Source organism: Desmodus rotundus, chromosome 8, assembly GCF_022682495.2.
Source record: "Desmodus rotundus isolate HL8 chromosome 8, HLdesRot8A.1, whole genome shotgun sequence".
Classification (NCBI taxonomy): domain Eukaryota; kingdom Metazoa; phylum Chordata; class Mammalia; order Chiroptera; family Phyllostomidae; genus Desmodus; species Desmodus rotundus.
In genome coordinates this window covers 1877077-1900069 of record NC_071394.1, presented here as the reverse complement: position 1 = coordinate 1900069, position 22993 = coordinate 1877077, and the positions used below count along the sequence as shown (strand labels likewise).

The following is a 22993-nucleotide window of genomic DNA, read 5'->3' as shown; positions in this document are numbered from 1 at the left end:
TGATCTTCTGACCCTCCTGTGAACTACCCTCCTCCCCTCACAAGCCCCAGCCCCTGTCGGGTCCTCTGCTCGGCCTCACCCACCCGGCTCCCCGACTCGTCCTTGGGTCTCATCTTCTCAGGGGGCTGTTCACCTGTCTTATGTTAATTTGACATTAAAAAGTGGCCCTCTGGGCTGGTTAGTGACCCCCATTTCTACCTCACACCCCATTAGCACTTGCTCTGGAATGGGCAACGCTTCTTGTCGGGACTCTGGAAGCCCCTACACAGGGGTGCAGTGGCGCTGGGGACTTGCTAAAAAGCACAGAGTGAGGAGCTGGGAGCCCCGTGGAGGTCACCTGGCCCATCTGGTATAAAGGATGAGAAAGCGAGGCCTAGAAATAGACTGACTCGCTCTCCCACACCTGGAACCCACCTGGACTTCCCACTCCAAGCTGGACATCCCCCTTCCTTACACCTTCCCACGCAGACACAGGCTCCTGCTTGAGCCTGGTTGGGTCCCCACCTCCACAGCTGCCAACTGTTTGCCTCTCTGGACCCTCACTGCCTGGGCCGTGCTCCAGCAGCAGGAAGCCAAGACTGCTGGACGTGCAGAGCTTGGCCAGCTTGGCTGTGGTCCTGGGAGATGCTGGTGCCTCTGCCTGGAAGCTTCCAGCCTCTCTCCTGGGCAATGGGGATTCCCATACCTGACCGAGCACCAGTGGTGATTCAGATTGTTTGGTGACTTAGTATCAGGTGAAACAACAAATCCCATGGGTGAGTCAGGCTGTGGGCCTCACCAGCTGCAAAGGATGCAGGATCCTTCCCCTCCAGATCCAGGCCGCCCCGCCCCCCACCCTGTGATTCCCACCCTGCCTTGTAGTTACTGTTTCTTTTGCAGATGGCAGATGTTTGAAGTTACTATTAAGCATTGCCAGTTTTAAAAATCATAGATGATTAGAACTGGAAAAGTTCCTTAGGAGTAATTTTCCGCTCAGTTTTATAGTAGATGCACATGCTAGGGTACAGCACAGATCTGCCCAAGGTCTGCTGGGGCCCAGTCCCCTTCCCATTATGTCCAGTGACCAGGCACCAAAGCCGGTCCCCAAGTTCACAGGTAGCCCCCTTTGCTGGGCCGGGACTGGGGTTGGGGGAGGCCCACAGTCCACAGAGATCAGGCCAGGCCGGAGCTGGCCAGGCAAGGGCCCTGGATGGCCTCAGACACTCCGCAGTCCTGTGTAGCCAGGGCTCCATTCTAGTGTCGCCCACCCCCGCCCCATTTCCTGATGAATTTTGCTGAACCTCTTACTGGACATGGCCAGCCTTGGGTTAATGGTCTGACTTACTAACCAGGAATGGATCTTTCCACCCCCTTCCCCCACTCGCCCTTCCTGCTGTCCAAGCCTGGCCAACTCCCAGGCCCTGAGGGCCAGAGGGCTTCCTGGAGGCGGCGGGGTTGGAGGGGGAGGGAGGGGAGCGGTACGCGCCCAGCGTTAGTCCCTCCGCGTCTTCCAGGTGGGCCCCGAGTCTTGCGGGAGTACAGGACACTTTCACTCTCCTTCCGGGGACTGGGTGCCGTCCCCCGCCACCTGGGGACCCCGCCCAATCCTTCTCAGGTTCCCCAGGGAGGGGGCCAAGCGCTTAAAAGACGCGAGCGCCCTGACCCGCCAGACCCGCTCGGAAATGACATCCTCGCGCAGGGCCCCGCCCCTCCAGACCCCGCCCCCTCCACCCAGCCCCGCTCCCTCTCTCCAGACCCCGCCCCCCTCCAACCAGCCCCGCTCCCTCTCTCCAGACCCCGCCCCCCTCCAACCAGCCCAGCTCCCACTCTCCAGACCCCGCCCCCGATCAGGCCCCGCCCCGTGGACGGCGCTCCGGGCGGAACGGGCCAGCGGAGGGTAGTGAGCGTCGGGCCAGGGGGAGGCGCTGTCGGGCGCCGGGTGGTGGTCGGGGTCTGGGCCGGGCCAGGTGGCCGGAGACGCCCGAGCCGGGTGCGCCCAGCGGGCAGCGAAGCAGCCATGGCGGAGATGGCGTCGCAGCACCTGGCGCTGCCCTCGGGGCTGTTGGAGCTGTGCGCGCTGCTCGGGCCCCCCAGGGACAGCCTCCGCGGCCTGGAGCAGGTAAGAGCTCTGCGGGGAAGCCCAGGCGAGCGACGGCCGGAGAGCGGGGTCAGGACCCGGCGCACCCCGAGTCAGTGACCGGAGGACGCTCCCCCACCCCCATCGCACCTCCGCTCCGTACCCGCGGCGCCCCCGGGGCGGGGACCCAGCATGTCTGCGGGGTGCGGACAGTGAGCCCGAGGTCCAGCCAGGCCTGGCTGCCTTCAGCCTGCCCGGTGCCGAGAACGGCAGGTGTTCTCCCCAGAGGTGGCTGCCTCTGGGGGCGCCCCCATCCCCCACGGGGTGGGGACCCGCCGGAGTCCTTCCAGAGATTACCCGCAGGGAGAGCGCTGGCATCCGTCCCGCGCCGCGTTCCTCCGGGAGGGGCCGCGCGTCCCGGGCAGCACTCTTAAATGCTGTCTTAAGGACTCCCACCTGGGCGAGGTCGAGGTGGGCGAGACAACCGCGGCCTCGTGCGCGGAGTTCTTACCTGTTACCCATTAGTTAACTTAGTTCATTGCACAGGTTCCCTGTTCGCCACATAATGAGATGTTTTAGACTGAAGGGCCACCTTTAAATATCCTGCGCTGAGTGGTTTTGCGATGAAATTTTTTTCTCACGTGTGCTCAGAGGGTGCTCCACGACCAAGCCCTTGCCCCCCTTTCTCCATCTCTACACCCCATCAGCCAAAGTGATAAACTCAAGTCCCCTTTCCTGGGAAAGCAGCAGTTTTGGACATTCTTGTTCTTTCCCGGGATCTCCGTTTTCCTTAGTTTGGGAACTTGACTTCCTTTTGAATGGGTCTGAGGCCCTCTTTTTCTCTGGCCGAGGGTGACCGTGACACTGTCCTTTTTCTCTGGCTGGAGGTGATGCCTGGTGTGGTCAGAGACTCCCAGACTTCTCCGCTGGGTTATGTGGACAAGTCAGTGAAGGCAGAGAGAGGCATTTGCCTATTTACCACTGCAGGGTTGAATGGGCGTCACCAAGAGAAGCTCAATGTTGCTAAAAATAACTGATACATGTCTCTGAATGCTTCCCTGGTCTCCACTCCTCTGCCAGTTTCAGTGATGTCTGCATTGCCCTCCCCTTTCTCGCTCCCTGAGCCCCACAAATGTCTGTGTCCCCTGACCAGAGCCCGGGTGGCTGAGCTGTCTCCCTGCCTCTAACTTGCCAGATGGCCCTTCCTCCTTTTCCTTCGGGTAGGAAATGGCCTGGTTGCAGCTGTGGTCTCCCCTGCAGTGAGGCTCCTTGCGTCTGGGGCAGTTACAACACATCGGTTACTGGCCCCCATGTGAAACGCACTTGGACCGCAGGATGGGCCAACTGAAATCTTTACAGTGCTGCTTCCTGAACCTGCCTGGCGGTGACGTCTCCCAGGTCGAGTGTGCAGTCCGCTGCCCTGCCCCTTACCTCCACTCTCTGTACTGGACGGCCCTTCCGTTGGAGGTTTGGCGAAGGGCAGGGTGAAAAGTAGCAGCAGCGGGAAAAGGGGGTGTGAAGCTGGCAGTTCCACTTCCTGGGGTGGTCTTGCTTGCGAGACTCTCGTTCACGTTAAAATTAACCAAACTGATGAATTTATTTATATAGTGCCATTTTTTAGAGCAGCTCTATTTTGAATGTCCAAGGCTTTTCAATAACTTTCCATTTTGCTTTTTTAAATCACCATTTCTCTGTGATGCAGCCGTTTCTGTTGGGGGAGCCTAGAGGTGTGAGAACTATGGAGCCTCATCTCAGAAGAGCGTAGCGTGCTGACATTGGGGTTTGTGTGCTTCTCAGATGAGGTGGGGTTTGTTTGGTTGAGGACAGTGACAGAGAATGGGAAGATGCAGTTCAATTCCATGTGAGTGGTGTGGTTAGTGACATTTCCCGCCACTCCTTGGTTGCTATGGAGACTAGGCAGGAGGAGTGAAGGATCCGGTACAAATCCATCCCACCGCCCTGGGAAGGTGCTCAGAGCCCCCATCCAGGTGTAGGTCACTAGCGTAGCTCTTGGTGTGAAGGCCCGTTGGCGATTCTCAGTGGAGAGCATCCCTTCCGTTTCTAGACCAGCCCTGTCCAAAAGAACTTCAGGGATGATGACCACCAGCGTTGTTTACCTGTGCGGTCCAATATGGTGGCTCCTGCCACCGAGAACTGGATTTTACGTTGAACTTAAATTTAAGTAGCCGCCTGTAGCTCCTGGCAGCTGTGTTGGATAGCAGTTCCAGAGCACTGAGAAATTATTAATTTCAGTTCTGTGCCACAGACGAGGCCGGTCCCATTGCGGAGGTCCGGGCCGCTGTGTAGTCTAACAGAAATCCGGGACTCAAGCGGATTAGGGGGTTGTGGTTTTTAGTTGTTAATTAGATTTTTTTTAGCTACAATGATGTTTTGGGGGAAGGGGCTTACTAAGTCCCTGTCTGCAAGAAAAGCTCAGGAAGTCACGTGGGCAGCCTGTGGAAATGGACCTGTCCTCCCAGGGTGAGGGCGGCAGCCACGCGCACCAGCAGGGAGCGCCTGGACCCTCTGCGCTTTCAGAATCCATTCTCGTTGCGGAGTTTGCGCATGCGCAGGGACGTCTGGGCGAGGCTCCTCATCGCCGCCCTCCCTCGGTGCAGGTGTGCAGAGAGCCACCCAGCTGTCCCTCCCTGGGGGACAGGGCAGACGCATCACAGAGTTGTCACAAATGTGCAGGGTGAACAGGGAAGGAGCCACCGTGTGTGGGTAAGGGGGAGAGAGCCCACGGCAACGGGGACGGGAGCCGAGTCAGCAGGGAGATGACACTGACGAAAGAACTGCTCCTACACAGAAGTGGTGGGAAGGACGTGGCCCAGGCTGTGCTGCCTGGGGTTTTGGGGCAAGGCCTCGTTTTGTTAAATGAGTCTGTATTGCCTGTCCAGTCGGAAGAGGGACCACGGGAAACGATGTCCGCTCTGAAAAAACCAGAAGTGTGCTGACCCGCTAGATGCCAGCTTCGCTGGGCTGGGCACGTCCCTCTAAGTGACCAAAGGCAGAAAGAGGGAACAGCGGGAGTCTGTTGGCTTCAGTGTGGTGACCGATATTCAAACCAGGGGAGTGTGGTTTCAAAAACGGGGTTCCTTACTGTCACCGTGTGCCCCCCCCCAGGAGGCACGGAGGAAGGGCAGCCGCTGGGCCACCGTTGCCTGTGCAAGACATGGGGGCGCAGAGAAGAAAACAGGACAGGCCCAGCCTCATCCCGTCTGCTACTCCAAAGACGATGTGGTCCCCCTGCCGAGCTCAGAAGGGGATGAGGGCGGAGAGGTGGAGGCCTGGGGCAGGGGGTTTTCTGGGGGGCAATTGCCGGGGGAATGAACAGGAGCTTCATTTTTTAAAAAAGACTTTATTTATTTTTAGAGAGGGGAAGGGAGAGAGAAAGGGAGAGAAACATCAGTGTGTGGTTGCCTCTCCAGGGCCCCCTACCGGGGACCTGGCCCACAACCCAGGCGTGTGCCCTGACTGGGAATCGAACCGGTGACCCTTTGGTTCGCAGCCCGCGCTCAGTCCACTGAGCCGCACTGGCCGGGGCAGGAGTTCACTTTTGAACTGTAAGTTTATGGGAGCCACGCAGGCAGGCCAGAGGCACTGGAGTGCAGTTTCAGACTGGAGAGCCGTCAGAGCTGGACGTGGGACTCCGGGAGCTGTCCCCAGTGCGCAGCTGGGACCACGCGCGTGTTGCGAGTAGTACGGAGGGCCTGGGGGCCGAGGGCTCAGCCTGGGGTGGGGGTGACAGGCGGGAAGAAGGGATCTGCAGGGGGCTGCCAAGGATCAGGAGGTAGGGGACTCAGGGAACCTTCTGGAAAAGGGCCCATCTGCGGACTCATGGTGCCTGGAGCGAACACATTCACTCCTCTGGCTGTAACTGCTCACAGGGAGGGGTGTCTGCCAGTCCCTACGCACACAGCTACGCAGGTGAGGAGAACTAGAGAGCGCAGGGCCACGGTCGCCGCGGCCCGACCACCGGGTTCTGAAAGGACGGCGGTGCCGAGATTGCACGCAACCACCCACACGGCCCCGTTGTATGTGACGCCCAGCGGTTTTAAAGTGGCCCGTCGTCTGGATTTCCCACCTGTGGTCTTGGTTCCTAGTGGCACAAACTGCTTCCCAAAGACGAAGAAATTACTGAGTTTAGACTCCACAGCACAGACACGACTGTCCTGGGTTGGGCGTGCACTCACAGACAGAAAATGCCGTCACTGTGTGCGTGGATTCAGGCTGAAGGGGCCCCACTGGTGCCACCGATTCTTACTGAGATGTTGGTGTCGGCTACTGCCCACTGGTCAGGGCCCCCCTCTCCTGGCGACAGCGGTGTCCTTCCTGGTGCCCGTCCCGGGGCTCCATCGAGGCTCCTTCCCCTCCCTCGCTTCCTTCCCAGGGAAGCCGCTGCAGGCTCGTCCTGTCTTAGCTGGCGGGGCCCCTGGCACACTTGCCCCCCACAGCCGGTACCCCCACAGGGGCTCGGAAAGCCCTGGAATCATGCTGCCAGCAGCAGCATGTTTAGTCCCAACCCCATTAGGGGCTGTCGATAGAAAAGACGCAGACAGTAGAGCCTTGTGTCATTTGGGGGAAGAATGAAAAGACGGAGTTAAAACCAATCTTGTACCAAGTTGAAGTGTAGAAGGATCCGGGTGAAATGACCTCGTTTTATTGACCCCTAGGGACAGGCATGTCCTTGCTGTGGCCTCACTGCTCGCTCGCTTGGTCTTCCCAGGTTGCGGGGATGGCCCTGCTGGCGTGGCGGGCGTGGCATTGGTGACGTGTTTGTGTAGGTTTGGACAACAGACAGAGCTGGTCATTGCCCTGCCCACCACCCCACCAGCCTGTGAGGGGACATGGGGACTTTGGGGACTGAACAGGGCTGAGCACTTGACCTGCGGCATCCCCCAAGGACCTCACTGGCCACCGCAGTGGAGACAGAGCCCATGTTGGAGCCCGGGCCGCTCCTCACAGGACCGGGCCTTGTCCGGGAGGGGCCAATTGTCGCATCCTGCGAATAGCCGCAGGACCAGGCTCAGGTGGCACAGACTTGCCTGGGCGTCAGGCCTGAGAAGTTCCTGAGAGCGACTTCCGGGGGTCCTTGCTGTCACGAGCCGCTGCTGGGAGAAGCCACGGTGCACACCTGCCCGCCTTGCGTTTGTGGGCACCAGGGCCGACACCACTGCCTGACGCCTTTTCTGCCCGTTCCAGGTGGCCCAGAGACGGGGCACCCAGAGCCTGCCCTGCCTCGACCCGGAGGTGCTGTCCGTGTTTGTGCCTCCATTTGTCAGCAGGGAGGACGGGCCGCCGGCTGGTGCAGGCTGCGGGACCCTGAGCAAAGCCAAGCGGCGCTCCTTCCGGAAGAAGAGGGAGAAGGCCAAAGCGGAGCCCAGCAAGGGCCTCCCAGAGGGCCCTCGGGGGCTGGATGCCGAAGACGTCAGTGTCCCCAATGGGGTAGACCTGCTGGCCCTGCCTCAGCTCTGCTTCCCAGGTATGCTGTGCCCGCGGGCAGCCTGCCCGAAGGCCACACTCGTGGACTGTGTCTAGGAGTCAGCACGCTCAGCCAAGTGCGGCTGGGGCAAGCTGGCTGCCCCTCAGGCCCCTGCGCCCCACCCCAGGACCGAGCTCTCCTGCTCTCGGGGGTTTCAAAGCGGAAGGGCAGCTCAGGTCGTTTGGCACAGTCCCCATTTCAGAAGACGAGGCGGGGGGATCACCAGGTCGCACACGGTGTGTTTATGGAGCTTGCAAAGGACTGTCAGCTCTGACTGCAGATAGGTCTTCCTGAGGGGCCTGGCAGGGGGTTAAACCATGGCCAGGCAGCCAGCGCCACCCCACCCCCCTCCCCTGCCCATCCCGCCTCCTGGGTCCCTGGGGCCAGAAGCACAGGTTGTGTCTCTTCCCCCCAAAATGGCCTGTTCCGCAAAGAGCAGGCTAGTGTTTTGGGGCTTCGTGTTTCGGCTGGGCTTGGAGAAACGTGGAAGCTCCGACCACGGACTTGACCCAAGTACCTGTCTGGTCATCTCCACTAGAGATTGATGCTGCTTCTTGCTCTGCTCTTGGGGATCATAAATCATGATCTGCTGTCACCCCAAGCCTCACAAAGTCTTTCTCCGTCCGTCTTCAGGGGGTCTGAGCGTGGCCTCTGGACCGAAGGAGGACTGCGTCCACTTCCTGGTGCTGACCGACGTCTGTGGGAATAGGACGTACGGCGTGGTCGCCCAGTACTACCGGCCGCTGCACGTAGGTGGCACCCGTGCCCTCCCTCCGAACCTGGCTCGAGGTGGGGTTCTTAGGACCATCCCATTTCACAGGGGAGAAACGGTGGCACACAGAGGTCAGGTGACTTGCCCGAGGTCACATGGCAACCAGACTTGAGCGGGAGCAGGCCAATGAGAGCAGGAGGCTCTCACTAAACGGTGGCGGGCGGGCCCTGATGTAGCCGACTGTGCCCAGGGCCTCTCCCTTTACCTGGCTGTCGACCTTAGCATGACCTCCAGTTCCAAAAGTCCCAAACTGAAGCTGTCCTCACACTCCTCCATTCCTACCCCAAACTCGCAAACAGCGCCCTCGGGGCCCAGATCATGCGCCCCAAATGTTGTGCCCTTTGTGGGCTGTGCATTCCAGAGCCTGCTGTGGTGTTGTGTCCCTGGCTGCGATGCCCTTTCAGGGGCCGAGGTCCCTCCTGCTCCCTCCTCCTGCCCCAGCCCCTACCTGGCTCCCGGGTACCCCGATGCTGCATTTGGTCCGTGGGAAGCCAAGCCCCACTGCCCTTCCTGTGTCTTGCTGCGTCCTGTGCATCCTCAGCTTACCTTCTTTGCTACCTCCGTGCCTCCACGGAGCCAGCACCCGGGGGGCCCGCACCACGACTGAGGCTGGTTCTCCCTCTCTGACTTGGCAGTGAGCCTGCTGGGAGCCCTGGCAGGGGTGGGGGAGGGGAGGGCTCCATCCAGCCCCTGGGGTCCCCTTTCTGTCTGGAGGCGCTGTGCTGCTGAGGGCGCATGCCAAGACCTGGCTGGCCGGAGGTGACCTGTGGCCACGGCTCTCCCTCTAGGACGAGAACTGTTTCTACAATGGCAGACCGCACTGGGAGTCGTCCTGGCCGACCGTGAGCGCCGCCGGCTGCTTCGTGCCCTTCGCCGTGTGTGTGGTCTCCAGGTTCCCCTACTACAACGCACTCAGGGACTGCCTGTCCTGGTGAGCTGCCACCGCCGCCCTCCAGCTGTGGGGCCACCTCCGAAAGCGATGACCTGCAGGCGGGTGTGGGAGCTCCCTTGGGAAATGCTGACAAGCAGATGGCGTGACAGGGCAGGGAGATGAAGGCAAACTACTGGGAGGGAAATGAACACAGAGGGTTTTGTTTCTCGCGGGGACAACTCCTTTCCTGGCTGCCTGAGAAAATCAGCGATCTGCTCTTAGTTCTGATGAGTTTTGTTAACATTTTAAAAGTTACTATTTTGGGGTGAATTGTTAACTGACCTAATGCTGATACTGTGTTACAAACTGAGGGTGTGGAGAATTTTTCAAAAATCGAGAGAGCATTGCATCCAACCCGATGCCAGCATGGCCTCGTCCCACTGGGCACATGGGCACCACCACCCAGTTCCGCTCTTAGAACCTGGACTTGTTTGGTGGCAGGCTGAGGAAGGGGCAGCAAGCCATGGCTCCCTGGTGTGTCCCAGTGCTGGGGAGCCCTGCGTGGTGGGTCCCTTCTGCGCTCCCGGAAAAAGACAATTGGTCCCGAGCTTGCACCTCGGGCGTGGGGCTGAGCAGGACTCCTCGCCGATCAGACAGACCATGCTGCTGACCTGAATCCCAGTTCCTCACGGTTTCATTGTTTTGGAAGTGGCGGGTCTTTGGACATGGTTTGGGTCCAGCGTGCATCTATCGCCCCAGACGTAACTCGTCTTGTGGGGCAGAGAGCGAATGGAGCATGGTGATCATCGAACCTGTGTCTGCCGGGGCACGGAAAGTGCTAGAATGACAGGTCAGGACGTGGTCCTTTTTTACTTGTTAACTGGAGATCCTCAGTGCTGGAAGGTGAACAGCTGTTTAATCTTGAGAGTCCTCTCTGCACAGTAGGGACTGTTTTCCCACATTTACAAACTGAAACGGATGGGAAGGGGCCAAAGACCGTGCCCTGAGCAGAAGGGGGTCCGAAGGGCGGCCCGTCCCCATCCCCGCTGCGTGCACTTGTTCAGCACTGACCTTCTCCAGGGTGACTGACCACGCCCTGCCCTGCTGGACACTCACGCAGGCAGATACTTAATGTGGAAAGTGTGCTTGTCTTTCATCTTCTCAGTCCCCCCCCCCCCCATGGCCCTGGTTAGATGACCAGACCTGGAAACCGTCTCTGGGGAAGGACACACGTCAGAAATTCACAAGGCAGCCTCACAACACGAGTTTGCACATGTCTAAAGCCCAATTTTCTGCCCCAGGATGCTGTGTCTGCCGTGCCTCCGCATGGACCAAAATTGAGGATGTTTTAGTTGTGTTTGGAGGTTTAGGTTATGGGCAGTTTTTGTTTTCTTTTTAAAAACTCACCCACACACTGTTACAATGTGTAGTAGGCACACACTTGCGCACCGTTACAATGTGTAGCAGGTACAGATGTGGAGGATACTGAGCCGTTTTCCAGTCCTGACGGGGAGACGGGCTCTGAGAACTTGTCCGTTCCTTAAAGAAACACTCCAGCACTCTGATGCCTGGCACCTGGTGTTCTCACGGGGTGTGGTGGCCACGCGCGGTCTGGAGCGGGGTGGGGTCCGGCGCGGGGTACAGGCAGGTGCAGCTGGGCCTCTGACTGCCTGGCCATGTGGGACCCTCTGGCCTTCTCTACGATCCACAGCCACCTCTGGGCCAGCACGGCGGTGGCCTCCACCCTGGTGGGCGTCCCAGCCAGGCTCCCTCCTGAGGGCTGAGCTGTGTCTCTTTGGCCGCTCAGTCACTGCCCGGGCCAGCACAGGGCGGCCCTGCAGAACTGCCTGTCCAGTGGATGCATGAGGTGGAGAGCGGGCGGATGCGCTTGTCTGTGGGACACGCGCCAGGTGTCACTGCTGTCATTTTCAGAGACGCAGCCCCCAGAATTTACTTGGGTGACAGGGCGGGCCCTTCAGCCTCTGACAATTGGCTTTGCCGGGAAAGCCCACCCACGCCAAGAGTGCAGCTGGCTGAGTTTTGCCCAACGAGTCTCACTGTGTGGCACCCCTGGTCAGGCCCCGGGTCATTCTTGTCCCCCCAAAGCTCCCTCAGGCCCCTTGGGGTCTGCTCCCAGCCCCTCTGCCCAGGCTCCCCTTCTTCCCTGATGTTTTCACACGTGTATCAAATGTCAGGGTGCATTTTGGAGACAAGCTCTCAGGCACTTCCCTTTGAGAGGCCATTTGCTCCTTCCTGAAGTGTAACCCCTAGAGAGAGGCAGGGACTCCAGCAGCTCGCCCCAAATGGACCACATGCATGGGACCGGCACCCAGGCCAAGGGATAGCATGTGGCCAGGCACCTCTCCCCCGCCCCTGCCAACAAGACCCCCAAGTGCACGCAGGCCCCTGCAGGAGTTCCCGCGCCACCGGCAGTGAGAGCCCCGGCATTGCTGACGGCCCCACGGGGACTCCGCTCAGACCAGAAACGCTGAGGGTGGTGACTGGCTCTCAGGTTTACCTTGTGGCGCGACTGTCTTCTTCCCGTTTCAGTTTATTGGTTCACCTGAAGCTCTGCAAAGATTTTGAAGTTGACAACCACATAAAAGATTTCGCTGCGAAACTGTCTTTAATCCCGAGCCCTCCTCCTGGACCACTGCATTTGGTAATTGTATCTTTTCTCTGCAAATGGTAAAAGTAACACGGTGCAGATGGCTTCAGTGTTTTATTAAAAGATTTCTTAAGTTCTAGCTGCATTTAAATTTTGCTTCTCACATGCCCTATAGGCCTTTTATACACTATTTCTAAAGGTCAAACAACTAAAAATAGAAATTTTCTGAGAATGTAGAAATGAAATTTTGTTCTTCAGTCAAGTTGGCTTGAGTTTCGCTGACTGGCTCAGGATAAGTTGGTGTTGAACTAGTAGTCGGCCCCTTTGGTAGTTAACACATTAGTTCACTACCTGCTGTGCAGAAAGCACTTAGTATTTACTTAAGTTGCAAATCTCCCTTTTGCTTGTCTGGAGTACTGGGCATTATATGTAACTTGGCAATGCTTTCTCCCGTGCAGTGTGGTTAGTGGTAGGTAACTGGTTATATACGCACACATTTTTGTTACTCACAGTGCCACTGTGCTGTTTAATTAACAGACAGCCATTTCCCAAACGGGGCTCCGTGGAGCACTGCTGGTTTGGAGACGACACCGGCTGCCTCGCGGCAGGAGGGCTTCGGGGGCCAGGAGGGTTTGAGACAGGCAGACGTTCTGCTTTTGCGGGGTGTCAGGTTGGACTGCTGAGCCGGGGGTGAAGCCTGTTTTTATGTTTTTTAAAAAAAATTTAAAAGATTGATTTGGCACAGAGAGAGAGACAGACATTGATTTGTTGCTCCACTTATTCATGCACTCACCGGTCGCTTCTTATATGTGCCCTGACCGGGGATCAAACCCACAACTTTGGAGTATTGGGGTCGATGCTCCAATCAACTGAGCTACCCGGCCAGGGCTGATGAAACCTGTTTGAGTCAGCGTTTTTCAGACTGATTTAACCATAGGATGCTTCCTTTAAAAAGAAATGCACAGAAAACAGGACACGCGTTAAATAAACATCTAGAAATGTAATGTAAGTACCGACTCAGTTTCACTCTATTCGTCCCTCTGGCGGGCTACAAGTAGACCTTGGTGTTTTGCATTTGACTATTGGCAGTGGAAACTGTGTCCAGTTTGTCAGGAGGCCCGTGAGAACGGCTCCCAGAAACCTCTGTGGGGAGCCTTTATTGGTGGCGTGTCTCTCTATTATGTGGGTGACTGCCGTCTTTTTACACTGTGGTGAAATCACCGAAGGCTACATTCTTGTCCTGTACGCTCCGCAGGCTTTCAGAGGACCTGCTGCGGCAGCAAGCACCCTCCGATTGGTTTCCTCCTCCGTTCTTGCCCCCAGTCCCTGGCTCCCACTTAGGCCATTCATTCTGTGCTGCTCACCTGCAGGGGTAGCCGGGCACCTGGAACCCCCCGCATGGAGGGGACAAGAGCTTCCTCCTGTGCCCACCACGTCCTTTGGCACGTCACATAGGCATCCTGTGAATATGGAATTTGAAGTGTTACTTTAAAATCATATCTAGAAAAATAAAGTATCTTTCTTAACATTTTTTGAATTATTTTAAAGGAACTTCAGCTCTCAAGTACTAGGAGAGCCCGTACTGTGTAGCAGTTATGAATGATGAGGTGTACTGGCTAGGATTCACCTGAACGAGCTCGATCTAGAATTGGTGCTCGTGGGGACGCACAGCTGGGTGGTGGTTTGTCTTCGTTTGGCCAATAATTAACAAGTTTGAGGAAGCCGGGCTGAGGAAAGCCTGCAGTGCTCAGCTTACGGTACCCACAATCGGGGTCCTGTGGGCGTACCCCTAGGCTTACTCTGCGACACACCAGGTGACGACCGCATGGGTCTTCAGAAATGCTTTGCAACTCAGGTGCTGTCCGACCCTGACTGTCGTGCCTGTCGGCCGCCGCCGGAACCCACTCTCTGGACTCACTGGGCGACTGGTCTTTGCAGGTCTTCAACATGAAGCCGCTGCAGGTCGTCTTCCCCTCGCGGGCGGACCCCGAGAGCCCCGTCATCGACCTGGACCTGCACCTGCCCCTGCTGTGCTTCCGCCCGGAGAAGGTGCTGCAGGTGCGCGCACCCCTCCCCGCCACTCCTGAGGGTCTCCTGCTGACCGGCTACTGTTGCAGCAGAGTCAAACACAGCGCCTTCCGCAACGCACAGACCAGTGCACTCCGAATGTTCATTTTTTTGCCCAAAGCCAACATTCACTACAGTGCACGCCGTTTGCAAATTGCACTTTTTCGGGGCTATCCAGCAGCTTTTGTTTCGGCAGGTGGAGCAGGGAAACATGGGCAGAGCCTGCACCAGCGTTCTGGCTTTGGGGCGTGGCCCCCAGCGCCGTCAGTGGTCGGACGCGTGTCCGTGGTTTGTCCGTCCCCCAGGTCCTGACGTGCCTTCTGACGGAGCAGCGGGTCGTCTTCTTCTCGGCCAGCTGGGCGCTGCTGACGCTGGTGGCTGAGTGCTTCCTGGCCTACCTCCACCCCCTGCAGTGGCAGCACGCCTTCGTCCCCGTGCTGTCGGGACAGATGCTGGACTTCCTCATGGCCCCCACCTCCTTCCTCATGGGCTGCCACCTCAGCCACTTCGAAGAAGTCAGCAAGGTCAGGTATCGGACACAGGTCCTAGAAAGTACGTGTGCACGCAGCGTGCTGCCCGGCGTGGGTGGGGCTCATGGGCCTTGCTGAGTTCAGTGGCCACATCCTCGCTGGGGCGGGGACGGTGAGTGTGCCCCCCGCGTGGTGGTGACGGGGGCCACAGGTGTCGCTGGAGCCATGGGGGGCACACAGTGAGTGCTTAAACAGGAGCTGTTTCTACCGTTACGCTGCCTGGTGATGGTGTGCATTTAGCTGGTGAGCTAATGTTGTGGATTCGTAATAAGTTTCGTGAGTGGGCCGGCAGGCAGAGCAGGTGTGGTTTTCTTAAACAGCTTTATCCAGATACTTTGTGGCATATAAATGCCACAAAGTTTACCCAGTTAAAGCCTACACCGTATTTTGCCATGTGTAATGCACACCCACGTTTTATATACTAATTCCGTATGTAGATATAGAATTAGTGCTACCCGTGTATAATGCACATCCGTATTTTTCCCTCAAAACCTTGTGCAAAAAGTGTGCATTATACATGGCAAGTTTGGTGGCTTTTGGTAACTCAATAGCTTTGAGCCAACTACCGTGGGACACTTCCATCACCTCACAAAGGACCCCTGCGTGCGCGTCCCCCGATTCTGTCCCCCCCCAGCCCTGGCCTCCACCACCGACTCTGTCCCTGGACTCGCCTGTTCCCCGTCCACGGGCTTTGCATAAACGCAGTCACTCGCTCTGGCCTTTGGCCTCGGCAGCTCCCACTCAGCGCCGAGGTTTTGAGGTTCGTCTGCCCAGCACGTAGCAGGACCTCACTTTTATTTTAGGATCTCACCGTGTGGATGTACCACAGTTTGCTTCTGCAGCCGTCTGTTGGTGGACATTTGGGTAGTTTCTACCTTTTGACTGTTTTGAAGAAGGCAGGTGTGAATGTTCATGTGCGAGATCTGTGTGGGCATGGGGGTAGGTGGCTGGGCCCACGATGACTCCGTTTAACCCTTTGAGATGCGGCCAGACTGTTCGCCACAGCGGCTGCCCACACTACGTCCCCGCCGGCCACGTGGTGCGCTCCGGTCTCCCCACATCCTCGCCATCACGTGCTGTGGTCTGCCTTGCGGAGCTGAGCCATCCCGGGGTCGGGGGTGGGATCTCGCGGTGGTGCTGACGTGTGTTTCCCAGTGACTGCCGGCGTGGAGAGCCTCGCCTTCACACGTGCCTGCCGGCAGTTTCTGTGGGATAGCCTTTCATCTGGAGAGGTGCTAGGTGGGCACAGAACAGAGCGAAGACCAGAACCCCGCCTGTCCTCAGGGGCCGTCCGCTACCCTGAGCTTCCTATGAGAGCAGGTCCCGGGAGGCGCCTCTCGCAGAGCTGGCCAGCCTCCTGTGGGGGGGCCGGGTGTCTCGGGGCCCTTGCCAGAGTGGTGACTCACCAGGGGACAAACATCCTTTAAGAAAAGGCCATTCAGACCTTCATGGAAGGAATGGAAAAACGTCACCCAGCCCACCTTGCATGTGAGGAAAACAGGCTGTGCGCTGAAGTCTAAAACGGTCCTTCAGAGTCACCAGGCGCAAGAGGCTTTGCTGCAGCTGCGTCAGAAGGGAAACAGTCGCGTGTACTCAGCAGTTCCAGCCCGCTGTCCTGAAGGGTCCCTTCCAGTGGCTTGCCTGTTTTGGGGGGTCTCGGGACGGGCAGCAGGACTGAGCTGAAAGCACTCGGGATGGGGGATTTGCCTGTGGTGCCAGGGCTTGGACGCTGGCCCAACCTGCAGAGAGAGCCCAGGCCACATTCCAGGGCTCTCGGGACTCCAGCGCCTGACTCGGTACTTGTGTACTTTGTCACAGATGAGACTTCACAAGTGAGCCGTGCCCACATTTAAAGAACCCTAAGTGTGCGCGGTCGCCGAGCCCAGAGCCCTGCCACACCGGGCACTTGGCGGGGCAGCTCTCTCTGGAGCTCTGGAATGTTCTGTCCCGGCTCCCTGAAGTGGTGCCTGCGTGTCTGCGCCAGGGCAGGTGAAAGCCCGGCAGTGCGCGTCGGAATCTTGACCCGAAGACTGAGGCACTCACTGCACTTCTTGGGGCAGGCGGGGGCGGGGGGGGGGGGGGCGGCGCGGATAAGTCCCTGTGCCAGTCACAGGGTCACTCGGTGGGGACACCATCTCAGTGTGTGCAGAATGCGCTCTGTGTTCTCGGAGACGGACTCTGATTCTCACGTCAGCCTCCAATGCTCCTTCCACAGGAAGCCGACGGCTTAGTTCTGGTCAACATCGACACCGGGAGCGTCACCTCCTCCAGCGACGAGGACGTGGACATCCCCGACATCCCTCTCCTGGCCGCGCAGACCTTCGTGCAGAGGTAAAGCCGGAGACCGTGTGTGGCGGAAAACGCCTCTCTCCAAGCCCTTCCTGGCTGCTCGTGTGCGTCTTCTCCAGTCTTGTTGGTAGAGGCTTTGTGTCCATAGCTGGGAAATCATTTGAGTTTTTAAACGCGAAAACCATTTTGCCTTTATTCTGACCGCACCGAAATACCTGTTACGGCCCTGAGGGTCAGTGACAGCCGCAGCCCCTGGGAGCCCTCCTGCTCCCCTGTGCCCGGAGCCCCGTACCCGGCTCGGTGACGCTCCTTCTCGCCTGTTCACTCACTCACTCCCTCCCACGTCCGCCCGTCCCTCCGTGTACCCGCCCGTCCCCCTCCTCGCCCGCCTGCCAGTTCACCTGCCCACCCTTCCGTCTCCCCACCCACCTGTCCCCCCTTGGGTGTGCTTTCAACACCTGCCGCATGCAGCACCCCCCTGTGACACTGGGGGGGCCCGGAGGGATGTGACCCGTCACCCCTGGGCAGGGAGCTGTCCCTCGCTGTGCCCCGCACTCTACCTGTGCTCCCGGGTTTTCTACCTTGTTTCGTAGCTCGGTTTTTCCCTTCTCCTCTGCCAAACACTGCTGCCCGGGCTGGGCCAACCTGTGCAGAGTTCCGGCTTGGCGGGCCCTGTGGCCCTGTGCTGTTGGGGGGAGGCTTGGCGGGGGCCCCCGTACACGTGCCGAGCCTGGGAGGGTGGGAGGGGGGTTGCCACTGTTGTGTCGGTGGAGGTGAGTCCAGGTGTCTGGCTTCCTCGCAGGCCAGGTGCACGGGCTGGGCAGATGCAGGCTGTTCTGTGGGCACTTTTCTTCCTTTGGGGTTCAACGGAGTGGTGGTGGGAGAGACCCCACCTTAGCCTGCCCAGTCCGTGGGTTGGGCCCCGTCAGAGACTCTAGAAGCGCCCGTGGCCGAGGGTCGGGGTGGGCTGGCTCTGGAGGAACTCGTGGTGCGGTTAAGGCGAAGTCAGGGGGGACCGTCGTCCCTTTATTTGGCCTGTTTGTCAGGTGCTGAGATGAGGGCTGAGCTGAAGCCCGAGGGGAGAGGGTGGAGTGGGCAGTGTGTGTCTCCAAGGCCGGCTGCACCACAGCCCCCGAGGGTGGCCCATTTGTCGTCTGCTCGTCCTGGAGGCCGGCGTCCAAGATTCAGGTGTGGGCAGGGCTGGCTCCTCCAAGGCCCCTCTGCTGGGTCATCCCTCTGTGGGTCACTGCGTCCTAATCACCTCTTCTTGTAGGGCACCAGTCACAGTGGGTCAGGGCCCGTCCCGGTGACCTCACTTTAGCTGAGTCACCTCCTTAAAGCCACCTCACCCCTTACAGTCAGTCTGAGGAACTAGGGCCTAGGACTCCAGCCTGAATCTGCGGGACAAGGTTCGGCCCGTTTTTCCTTCTTCCTGCGTGGTTTCTGCAGAAGATACCCGAGTCCCACCTCTGCTGTTCCTTCCACCTTACGCAACTCCAGGCCCCTCAGCCAGGGCGCAGGCACGGCATGCATGTCCTCCGGGGGCTGTGGCGTGGGGTTCACGTGGCCGTCCTCTGTGGGACGCTCGTGCTTAGGGGCTTCAGCCATGGATCCTGGGGGGACGTCTGCCTGCAGAACCTGCATTCCTCATCACCTGTTCACTTTCCGATGAACAAAAGCCACTTCCTCCCGAGGTTTGCGTGGGGTCCATGTCCCCACTGGGGCCTGGCCCCTGCCTGGGCGCCTCCCACCACCCGCTCACGGCTGTGTGCGTCCTGCCACTCGCTTTCAGGTCCAGGGTCCCCGAGCTCCTCTCGAGCCCCCAGCCTGGCGTTTCTCTCACCCACCTCTGACTCCCTGCCCCCCTCCGGTGGCCGCGGGGTTCGTGGTGCATTTATCCAGTTTCTTATTTATTCCCACTTGAATGCAGGCCCCCACGGCTGGCTTTGCCCGGACTGGATTGCGGGTGCTCAAAAATACTGGTGGGATGGACACGGGATGGGGGGTCTCATCGTGTGTATTTGAACCTGGGAGAGCCCTGGTTTCCTGAGTCTACAGGTGCAGCTGTGGGTCGTGTTGGGGGCAGGGCCTGCCGAGACCAGGGCATGGGTTAGGAGAGACGCCTGTCCTTGGGGACCTCCGGACAAGTTGGCCAGCCGTGCATGGGGCGGCTGGCGCCTCTGAGCGTGCCCAGGCAGGGCGTGTGGTCCTGGAGGGGGAGCGTGTGCCCTGCTGGGCAGAGTGCGGGGCACAGGACTCATCTTGGATACAGTGCGTGCTCAGAGTCAGGGCCCCCGTGGGCTGTGCGCCAGTCAGCTGTCTGTGTTGGGAGGTGAAGAGACCCCTCCAGCAAGCACTTTTAGGGGCCCGCCCCCCAGTTACTGATGTGTATTCTGAGCGCCTGCCTTCCCCAAGCACCCTCTCACCCAGGAAGGGCGTCCCTGACCCAGCATCTGCTGCCTTCCAGGGTTCAGAGCCTCCAGTTGCACCGCGAGCTGGACCTGGCTCACCTGGGCGCCAGCACCGACCTGAACGACGGGCGTGCCCGCCGGCGGGCCTGGCAGCAGAGGCTCAACGGCCAGATCCAGCGGCTCACCCTGCAGCTGCTCGTCAGCATCTTCAGGTACTTTCCGCACCCCTCCCTGGGGCTCCTCCCCGAGGGCTCGGACCAGGGCCGGCGATGCGCCATGTGACTATTTCAAAGTCGACGTTTGAATGGCTGCCTCCTTTGATGTGTCTGTTTGCATGAAGCAGACCGTTTATGAGGAAGAAACGGGTGATGTTTCATGGGGTCTCTTTGCTCAAAGTGGCGTAATTTGGTTGTAGAAACATTGATTTTCTTCTGCTCTTTTAAGGAGAAATCATTCCTGAACAAGGTTTTTCTTGTTAGCACTTTAAAAGCTTGATACGTTTATAAAGAAAGCAGAAAATGTATTGCAGATGATAAAACTTTGTCGCGTCACAGCGAAGACAACAGCGACCCTATTACGTACGGACTCACGCTGTGACAGTACTGATTGTGTTCGTAGATCGTTACTTTAGATCTGGGAGCTTGTTCGCCAGAGTCGGCATAAGTCTGCAGATGAGGAAATGGTACAAAGTGGGGTGTGGCCTGGGGCCACACTGGTGGGGGGTGTTCGGGCCGGCAGCCTAGCTGGGTTAACACGCAGTCTGGCTGCCCTTCCCAGCTCATGCCCAGAACCTGGTTTTGTTCATACAAACGGTTACTGGGTTTTGCACCTTCATTTCTGTATGGACCCAGGGGGCTCGAGGGGGACGGTGTCAGCCCCTCCTGGTCATTCTGGTTGGAGGGACAGCTGTGCCCGAAGCCCGAAACCGCTCCACCACCAAGCACAGCCGCACGGTGCATCCCTGCAGCCCGAACGGTCTTGCTGAAGGACAGGGCTTTCCAAAGTGCCCTTCTTGCCATTTCTCTGCTTCTCGTAGTGACGGGTTTTTCCCGTATTGAAGAATATCCCAACAGTCGGACTGTCTCTGTCTTTGTCAGGGAGGTGAAGAACCACCTGAATTACGAACACAGAGTGTTCAACAGCGAGGAGTTTCTGAAAACGCGAGCTCCCGGTGACCAGCGCTTCTACAAGCAGGTCAGGAGAGCTGGCGTGCACGCAGGCCGTCGCACGCGGGCCGTCACCCGAGGTCCCCGCAGGTCACACCTTCTCTGTGACACGTGTTTTCAGCGTCTGTTGGTGTCTTTCTGTGTTAGCGTTCCCGAAAGTTCCTTTCAGCGTGGGTCCTGCCCATCCCCTGGTTGTGTCCCGGAGTACAGTTGACACAAACAACAGGCACCCACTCGGAGTGCCCAGTGTGATCAGTTTTGACAAATGTGCCACCTGAGGAGTCACCTCCGCCATCTGGGCGGAGACCTTCCCATCCTCCCCACAGTTGTTGAGCCGCCTGCTCCCGAGGCCTGGGCGTCACCAGCCTGTGACCTGGAGCTCCTTCCTCTGTGCCCAGCAGTAGCCCAGGGTCAGGGCGTGGCCCTCTTTGTCTTTCTCCCCGCCTGTTCTCCAGCGCCTGGCTTGTCTCCCTTCTTGTCTGTGACGGAAGGTACCGTTCCAGGGCTTCTTCCCCCACACCAGCCGTGTGCAGGTCTTCTGCTTCTTTAGGGCCTGGTTCCACACTTTTAGAGGAGGCTGAGCCCCTGCGTGTCCCCCTCCTTGTGGGCCGGCTCCATGACGGTCCCTCGGTGTCCTCATCGAGCCCTTCCTCCTGCTCCACAGCTGCCACCTGACCCCTCTGCCCTGCCCTCCCTCCATCTTCCTGCGGGTACTTGCTTGCTTGGCACTTGGGCTTTCTGGTTCCTTCCTTTCTGAGCCCCGGCTTGGGGTGCTCACCTTTGCAGGGGTAGCGGGAGCTCAGGGCAGGTGCCTGTAGGGCCAAGGGAAGGCAGACAGGGCAGCTGCTGCGAAGTGTGGGATGCAGGGAGAGCCATGGTCCCCAGGACGTCCCAGAATCTGTGACAAAACCCAGAGACCTCGGCTGTGCTGTGGTGGGGGCAGCGGCCTGCGCTCTGAGCTTCCTGTGACTTTCCAAGTGCACGGACCGGCTGCTGGTTCACGCTGTGAGGAGCCGGCGGGGGTGTTGGGAGGTTGTGACAAGTTAGGAAAGCTGTGTCTGGTGCCTGTGTCCACAGGAGCTGATGTGGGCCAGAAGCCAGAGGGCCGGGGGAGGGGCAGCATGGATGGGTGGGACGGGGGCATGCGTCCCAGTCGGTCACCTCTGCCGTCTGTCTCTCCCAGGTCTTGGACACCTACACATTCCATTCCTTCCTCAAAGCCCGGCTCAGCCGCAGGATGGACGCCTTCGCCCAGCTGGACCTCAGCACGCAGTCCGAGGAGGACAGGTGCCGAGTCACGGGGTCTGGATGTCTGCCCTGGGGGGCCACTCGCACAGGCAGGGGACAGGTCCAGCGGGGAGGCTCCCGCTCCGCAGCTTGTGATGAGCTGGGCGTCCTCTTCAGGGGCATGCCCTCTGCGTTCAGGCGCCTGGGTCTGCGTTTGGGCTGTTCCCTCCCCATCTTCCTTCCTGCTCTTCCCATGTTCTCGTGGGGCTTTTCCTGAGACCCTCCGACGGGCAGCCGCGGTGGTTCTGGGCACTGTGGGCTCTCCCGGGACTCAGTCCGCCCCCCAGCCTTCCCTGCCCCTGGGGAGACGTGGTCCTGGAGCGCCGCTCAGCTTCCACTCGTGTGCGAGGCCCGGACACTGGCCATGCCCCTGGGGAGCGCACGTGGTTAAGGCTTGTTCTTCAGCCATCTTCCTGTCGACACGCGTCGCTTCTTTCTTCCCCAGAATCGGCGGGATGCTTGTGAGCCCAAGAAGACCGACCATGGAGAAAATGGCCTCGCGGAAACGCTCGCCGCAGCACACGGCCCACCGGCGCATGGTGGTCAGCATGCCCGACCTGCAGGACATCGCCATCCCCGAGCTGCCGCCACGCAATGCATCGCTCCGTGACGACATCCCGGGCAGCCGCGGCAGGGGCAGCAGCTCAGGTGACGACGGTCAGTCCTCTCCCCGGGGCTGCGGGCTGTCCCCTCGCAGGTCCTGGAAAGACACCAGAGCTCGATTCAGGGACGGGAACGGGCTTTTCTTAAACGCTGCATTTGTAATGTTCTCAGAATGCCCGTTTTGGAAACCGTGTGCGTTGTAGGAAATTGTTCCGCATCTGCTCTGCCCGTCACTCAGTCTCACTGCGAAAGGCAACGGCTGTGCAGTGTGCCTTTCGCATGTGTGTGCGTGTCTGTGTGTGCAAAATACATGTTTCATATATCAGTGCCCAGTGGGATGTGGTCACCTTCAGGCCCCCAGTGAGTGCCAGTGCTTCCTGGTCCTGGGGTGTGGAGGACCCCCGCCCCGCCCCGCCCCCATGAGAGCAGATGCATTTGCACTGGGGCCCTGCTCCACACAGTCCAGGCTCACTCCCACACCGCGTGGGCCCCCTGGTGGCCACTGTCTCAGGCTCAGCACCCACCGGTCCTCAGGACGACACTGCAGAGGCTGAGACAGCGGGAGGAGCCGCCTCGCTGACAGGGAGTGTCCCATAAAGGAGGCAGCGGAAGGGCCCCTGCAGTGTCTGCTGGGAGTCCCCGCACGCACTCCCCTGGGCTGTGGGACCCAGCAGGCTACTGCACCTCTCTGGGCCTGCGGTTCCTCCTGTCACCTCTGCCCCGTGCTCGCCCCTCTGGGAGCGCGTTCTGCTATCTCTGAGCCCTCACCTGGGCACCCGCCCCCCCCACCAGGCATCAGGGTGAGACCCCGCTCCCAGTGGGAGCACCTACCTGCAGGGCTGGTCTTG

General features: G+C 59.2%; 1 protein-coding gene across 6 annotated transcripts in view; it reads left to right on the top strand.

The window, feature by feature from the left end:
- The first annotated feature begins 1849 nt into the window (after nucleotides 1-1849).
- Nucleotides 1850-22993, top strand: part of DENND3 (DENN domain containing 3) — a 34451-nt gene continuing 13307 nt past the window's right edge. For 4 of the 6 annotated variants that reach the window (XM_045181547.2, XM_045181546.2, XM_045181545.2 and 1 more), the window contains exons 1-12: nucleotides 1850-2098; nucleotides 7262-7541; nucleotides 8175-8290; nucleotides 9102-9244; nucleotides 11735-11846; nucleotides 13731-13850; nucleotides 14165-14383; nucleotides 16605-16720; nucleotides 19146-19301; nucleotides 20187-20283; nucleotides 21439-21542; nucleotides 21988-22199. In XM_045181547.2, the coding sequence (XP_045037482.2) occupies nucleotides 1997-2098; nucleotides 7262-7541; nucleotides 8175-8290; nucleotides 9102-9244; nucleotides 11735-11846; nucleotides 13731-13850; nucleotides 14165-14383; nucleotides 16605-16720; nucleotides 19146-19301; nucleotides 20187-20283; nucleotides 21439-21542; nucleotides 21988-22199 (1777 nt within the window). In that variant the 5' untranslated portion in view covers nucleotides 1850-1996. The remainder of the gene's footprint in view (nucleotides 2099-7261; nucleotides 7542-8174; nucleotides 8291-9101; nucleotides 9245-11734; nucleotides 11847-13730; nucleotides 13851-14164; nucleotides 14384-16604; nucleotides 16721-19145; nucleotides 19302-20186; nucleotides 20284-21438; nucleotides 21543-21987; nucleotides 22200-22993) is intronic. The other 2 variants (XM_045181549.2, XM_045181548.2) reach the window with 1 other exon arrangement.